The sequence below is a fragment of the Helobdella robusta genome (genome assembly GCF_000326865.2).
Source record: "Helobdella robusta unplaced genomic scaffold HELROscaffold_8, whole genome shotgun sequence".
NCBI classification, from domain to species: Eukaryota; Metazoa; Annelida; class Clitellata; order Rhynchobdellida; family Glossiphoniidae; genus Helobdella; species Helobdella robusta.
The window spans coordinates 4338237-4345517 of NW_008705459.1; the positions used below are offsets into that span (position 1 = coordinate 4338237).

The window sequence follows — 7281 nt, forward strand, 5'->3', positions numbered from 1 at the left end:
GCCATCCACACCAGCCACAAAAATCTTAACATTGATAAAAGTAATATCTATAACAAAACTAAAAAGGACAACAAAAACGCCAACAACAACAACATCAACAACAACAACAACAACAACAACAACGTCATCATTGACAAAAACAACAACATTATCAACAACATCAACAACAACGTCATTATTGCCAAGAACAACAACAACGTCATCATTGACAAAAACAAAAACATCATCAACAATAATAACAACAACAACAACAACGTCATCAATGATAATAACAACAACAACAACAACAACGTCATCATTGACAAAAACAACAACATCATCAACAACAACAACATCAACAACAACATCATTATTGACAAAAACAACAACAACAACATCAACATCAACAGTGGCAACTCTATCAGGCATACATATTGTGTATTGCAGCTGTTGACGAGCGTACTGCTCATTTATGCTTTCACATATTTCAACAGGTTTCTTACGGATTTGCAACATTACTTTGAATCAAAACAAAGCGGAAACACAATTATTCGCGATGAAATTAAAAATTGTGGCTACTGTGGTGGGTGTAGTTCTTGTCGTTGTTGTCGTTGCTGCCATGGTGAATCTTGTTGCTGCTGCAGTAGTTGTTTCAATTGTTGTTGCGGTTTTGGCTGTTCAAGTGCTTCTGAGTTTGACTCAAGAAAAAACACGAAAAACATCGAAAAGTTGAATTACGAAGGCTTTGAATACAAACACTTTAGTAGCGACAACATGATCAATCTCATCAGCAGCGACCTCAACGGCCACAAAAACGTGAACAACTACAAAATCAATTCAACGCAACCTCCTTCACAGAACTCATTTCTTCTGACACCATTACATCACATACCAACATCATCACCACCATCACCATCATCACCACCATCATTACATCCCATAGCACCATCACCATCATATTTAACTCCAACATCATTAGCATCATCATCGGCGTTTTCATCACCATTATTATCTTCGTCGTCGTCGGCATTGTCGTCACCACTGCCATCACCTGCCCATTTTTTGGCGGCACCACTTCCAAGTATGGAGTCCTTGTACGTTGAAATGTGCTTCAGGGAGAACAACATCATCGAGGAAATTTGAACAATTACAAGATACAATACAACACACTTCAATACAATACAATACAATACAATACAACAATACTATACAATGCAGTACAGTACAATATGATATAATACAATACATTACACTACAATAGAGTACAATAAACTGCAGTACAATACAATGCAATACGATACGATACAATACGAGACAACACATTACAATACAATACAGTACAATACATTACAGTACAGTACAATACAACACAACACAATACAATACAATACAATGCAATGCAATACAATGCAATGCAATTCAATACAATACAATACATTGCATTACAAAACAATTCAATGCAGTATAATACAAAACAGTACAGTACAATACAATTGTATCATAGTGACATATTTTGTTATTTTTTATGTTTTAATTTAAATAATTTTGTTTTGCGTTATTGTGTTACTCTTATTCTATTTTTTATACTGTCAACTGTTTTGTTATTTTAAAGATTAAATTATTTTTTAAGAATTTTAAAATTAAAAATGCTATCAATTTAAATGGCCGACAAACAACATGTCCAATGTTTGAAAACGCAGAATCTTCTCAACTCATAAAGATGTCTCAATGAATTTTTTTAATAAAACTGGACAGATGTTTTCGTTTGTATTGTGTTTTATAACGAATTACTGTCGTTTCAGATTTATTTATTTATTTCAGATTTCAGAAACGCTTTGTCCTTATATAAATCAATGATCATCAATATAATTATTGTACAGTTAGTTCGTTGTGATAATGTCTTTTACATGTAGGTAGATGATGATTTTCGTCTCAGAAAAAAATTACTTGGGAGTTAAAATAGAGATACATTAAAAAAAATTTTATTTAAAAATATTTTAATTAATTAATTTATTTATTAACGAATAATTTATTTATTTATTAACCAATATTTAATTACGATAGCAATCAGCTAATGAGAATTGAAATCACTACAATCCAATCTTACCACACCTTAATAATGTTATCTAATGTTCGCAAGGATCTCTCGCTAACAAAGAAACATCTTCAAGTTCTCTATAGATGAAAAGGATCGTATATAAATTGTAAAAAAAATTAGCTACGCATAAATCTAAAAAAAGTATCCATTTCGTATTTTTAAAAATCGTCAAATAAAATGATTGATTAAGTGTTGTAACACGAAATAATAAATTTGGCTCATAACACCAGAACATTGTCTCTACTAGAATAAATTTAAATCCAATTTAGTTTGAATCTGTTGGAACTGTACCAAATGTAAGTAAGATAAAGAATAGCTAAGTGCATGTCTGTGTACCTACATTGGTTCATTGGAGTTCATTGGTTCATTCACACAAAATCTCTTTGCGTTGCGTTAATAAAATTGGACAGGCTCTTATTTTTAGTAGATATTTGCAGATCTGGATGGTCGTGAAAGCCGATTTTGTTGGTTTTTTTCTGCCCCCGTAAAATTTCAAAATTTATTTAAACATTTCCAAAACTTTGGCCCCTAGCCAAAGTTTTCTAGAGATCGGCCACTGTGTTTGCGACAATCTATAACAGTTGATATGATTAAAATAACCGATAGATTGATAGTTGTTTCAATGAATCTGTAATTATTACTTTACTATTGTTATAATGTTATTTTCCTCAGCCACTTTTGCTGGCATCTACCGGCAGTCCACCGGATTTTTGAAGTAGAGAGTTTTAGTTTCTTGTTGTTTGTTTGAGGGCAGTACCTAGTAGGGCTATCTTCTGCATTTGTGCAACACTTTCCTTTCCAGGCAGTTCATCGAGATATTTCTGCAGCCCTTGACGTACTCTTACCAATGCACCGACTACTATTGAGATCACGCGGGTTTTTGTGTTCCGCATACAATTTATATTTGCTTAGTTTTTCAACTCCCTTTGTAGAAAAATTCGTGCCATTGGGGACAACAACATCGATAAACAAATATATAGATAAATAAATAAATATAAATGAATAATGGGCTTAAACGTAAGTTATATATGCCCATCAAAATAGCACTAAAAGACAACAAAAAGCTATCAATCAACAATGTCAATTTTATGGTCATAGAGAAAATTTTTATTGGCCATATATAAGTCAAAATTCTTCAAAAGTCAGAATATATGAATCCAGTCTAAATGACACAACAACTTTTTGGGCAATTCCATAATTCCTTCATTGGGTATATTTTAAAAATAATGTGTCAAAAAACACTCCCTACTAAAATTATGAAATAAATACATACATATATATAAATAATAACATGTATATATATACTCTATAGGTATGAATAAATAGTATTGTTTTAATTTTCAGCCCTTGAAAGACGACTTAAACAGCAAGAACAGATTCAACATGGAGAAAAAAAATTTTCTTACGTAGCTCAAATTTTAAGACATACAACATCCGAAATTAACATAAAGACCATTCATTTCAATCAGTATTTTTATGATCGGCCACAAACAGATTCCATTTCAAAATATTGATAAAAAAAGCGCTACGGAAATACTTTTATATAAATAAAAAAGATATAGTATTCAATATATGTAAGGATAAACTGATTAATTTATAATATCAATGTTTTATCAATTGTTTTTCAATATTTATTTATTTATTTAAATAAATAAAAAATAAATAAATACGAAAAACAATTTATAAAACATTGATATCATTAATTAATCAATCTATCCATTCATCCACCGCTCAAAACCAACGTTTATCCAAACACGCACACATACAATCATGCATATATACACACAAACATACAAACAAATATACATGCATGCATGCACATACATGAACACATACAAACAAACGCATATTCATATACACACATATAGACATACATACAAACATATACAAACATACACACATACACACACACATACATACAAACATACACATACATACACACATACAAACACACATACAAAGCGCCAGCAACAAACAATCTTATAAGAGAGCAAATAAAATGATAACAATACGCTAGATAACAACAAGAGGACGGAACAAAAAAAAACAAAAATACCAAAGATCAAAATTAATCAACGACAACAATATAAGTCGGCCGTGTCTACGTACAATATATAATATATATGTATGTATGTGTACGTGTATGTGTTTGTGTGTGTGTGTGTGTGTGCGTTGTGTGTGTGTGTGTTTAAATACACACTCGTGCGCATATGCTTGCAATGTTGACAAAGATAAAATAATTCTCAGTTGGCAAAGAATAAAAAACAATATTTTTCTTGCCTCGAGTGTTGATACTCAAGTCAAGGAAATATGACCATTACTACCAATACTACGTCTTATAGTTATTCTCAGTTATGTAAGCATTGTTACTGCTAACACTACTTCTACTACTACTACTACTACTACTACTACTACTACTACTACTACTTCTACTACTAGTACTACTACTACTAGTAGTAGTAAAAGTACTAGTAATAGTACAACTACTACGACTGCAGTGAGTGCCACTTCTGATTCTACTAATACTATTGCTTTTAATTTAATACTACCGTATTACTAAAATTTTGGTACTGTGGCCCCTGTGGCTACTGCAATTCTTTCCACAATAGTATTTTTTTTTCGTGATTATTACCGTATATAAATTAATAACTACTAATAAATGAATAATAGATAACAATAACAATAATAGTAGTGTTAATTATAATAACAATAATAATAATAATAATAATAATAATTTGTTATTATTATTTTTATCATCGGCATCGTCTCCAGCTATTGCTAATTAATCCCAGCTTTGAGAGCTATAAAAACATTTGCATCGTTTAATAACAACAATAGTAAAAAAGATTATTTCTGCTTATTATCTTTATTTTCTTCAAAATTGAATTAATTTTTATTCTTTTTTTTTATTCGCCATTCATTTCTTCGTTTAAACGTTTGTTTGTTCGTCCGTTCATTTGTTTATTGGTTTGCTCTCTCTTTCATTTGTCCGTTTATTTTATTATTCAGTCATTCTTTCATTCGTTCTTTCTTTCATTCATTCCGATGTTAGCCACGCAGCGATCGCTTTTTTAATCAGTAAGATGAACTTTATATTCGCCTCTTCACGCTCCATTTAACGTTCTGGGCTGCCATTCACTCTCACACACTTTCCTTCCCTCCCTCTCTCTCTCTTTCTCTTTCTTTCTCTCTCTCTCTCTCTCTCTCTCTCTTTCTTTCCTATTCTCTAATTTTTTTCATTTCATCTAGAACTGCTGCTAGCTTTTTATCTTTCTATTTATCTTATTCTTTCTTTATTCATTTCTACTTTGGTCTTTGTCTCCATTTCTCTTCCATTTTTTTCTCTCGTCATCATCATTACGTCTTCATCTTTTCATCATCATATTCTTTCTCATCATCATCATCGCACCATCATCATCATCCTCTCCATAGTTACATTCATTTCATAATCTTATATGACCAACCACTAAAGCCGGCTCATTCGTTATCACTTATATCATATTTTGTATCACATCTTTCTCACTGCATCACTCATCAGCATCTTCATCACTGCATCACTCATCAGCATCTTCATCGCTGCATCGCTCATCAGCATCTTCATCGCTGCATCACTCATCAGCATCTTCATAACACTTTTAAACTGAAATCACTCAGATTCTTATCGACCCGCCAACAGTTATATGGCAGTCAGCTTCATCATTACCATTATTGTTGTCAACATCGCTTCATCTATCATCGTCAACATCATTACAATGACCACCACCATCACTATCATCATCACCATCACCATAATCATGGACCATCAAAATTATCGCTTTATCATCAACAGCGTCAACAACATCATCTCAGTGACCATCATCGTCATCATCATCTTAGTGATCATCGTCATCATCATCTTAGTGATCATCCTCATCATCATCCTCCTCATCATAATAATCATCATTATCATAATCATCATCATGATCATCATCATGATGACCAGTGTAAACACAATATTAATGTTTATTGTGGTCCGACCACGTTGACTGACCACTTAATGCAATTGATATCCAGCAGTTTCAGCCTCTCTGCCGCTAGCAGGATGCCGGCCAGGGAATTGGCGAGCTTTTTATTAAATTTCTCCTTTCCCTAACTATTCATCTCGGTATACCTCTTCGGATTTCCAGCCTGATTGTTCTGCGGCTCTTAGACGCACCGCCCTGATTTCTTCTTCTTTTTGGTTTCTTCTGTTTTGTTTGTTTGTTGTTGTTTTTTTTTTAAATTTTTGTGTCTCTCGTTATTTACATTGAGTTTGCGGCGCTTTACTTTTTTTTGTCACATTCGGTTTGCTAGTGCTATTAAAACTCTCAGAATAACTTTCTTTAATGAATTTTTCTTTCTCCTCTATTGTTCTGTCTTCAAGCTAAGCTATTCACATTTTGGTTACAACTGAAAAAGAATGTTTGCATACAAATGTTCACACACACACACACATACACACACACACTCACACACATGCATAAGTACATATACGAATGTATGAAAGCACACGCCATTACAGACGCACAAACACACAAGCACACAAACTCACACTCACACCGACCAGTAAACTTCAACGAGCGTAGAATATTTTGGAGATATGTGGAGAGAAAGAGAGAGGAAGATGCAATCAAAGGACAATTACTTTGATGACGCCACGGATCACGTGCTTAAGAAATAAGATGCTTCCTCGTTCAAACGGTTGGGTGTTTACGCGTGTTGGTCTCGTGCGTGTCTGTGTGCGTGTCTGTGTGCATGTATGTGTGCGTGTCTATGTACATGTATGTATTTATGTGTGTGTGTGTGCATGTATGTGTGCATCGCATTCATTATGTTTGTTTACGAAACTTACATACACGTAGTTTTAAAACTTGTAACTTTCATTGAATACATATATATATATATATATATATATATATATATATATATTTATATATATAACACATACACGTACATACACGCACATACACGCACATACATGCACATACACGCACGCACACATGCGCGTGAGATGTATAAAACGATCGCCTTGTATCGCGTTGATTCGTGCGGCGATAGAGAATTAAATGAATGAAAATCTAAATTGATATTGAATGCATCACAATTATTTTCACTCTGCTCTTTCTTCTTTTTTCTCTTTCTCTCTCTCTCTCTCTCTCTCTCTCTCTCTCTCTCTCTCTCTCTTC

At 32.9% G+C, this 7281-nt stretch overlaps 1 protein-coding gene across 1 annotated transcript in view; it reads left to right on the top strand.

Annotated features, from left to right (window-relative positions):
* HELRODRAFT_165750 (hypothetical protein) overlaps positions 1–1122 on the top strand; it is a gene marked incomplete at both ends in the record, with an annotated part of 7837 nt that extends 6715 nt beyond the window's left edge. Inside the window, one exon of the mRNA XM_009032264.1 lies at positions 67–1122. Coding sequence (XP_009030512.1) covers positions 67–1122 — 1056 coding nt within the window. The remainder of the gene's footprint in view (positions 1–66) is intronic.
* Positions 1123–7281: the final 6159 nt, after the last annotated feature.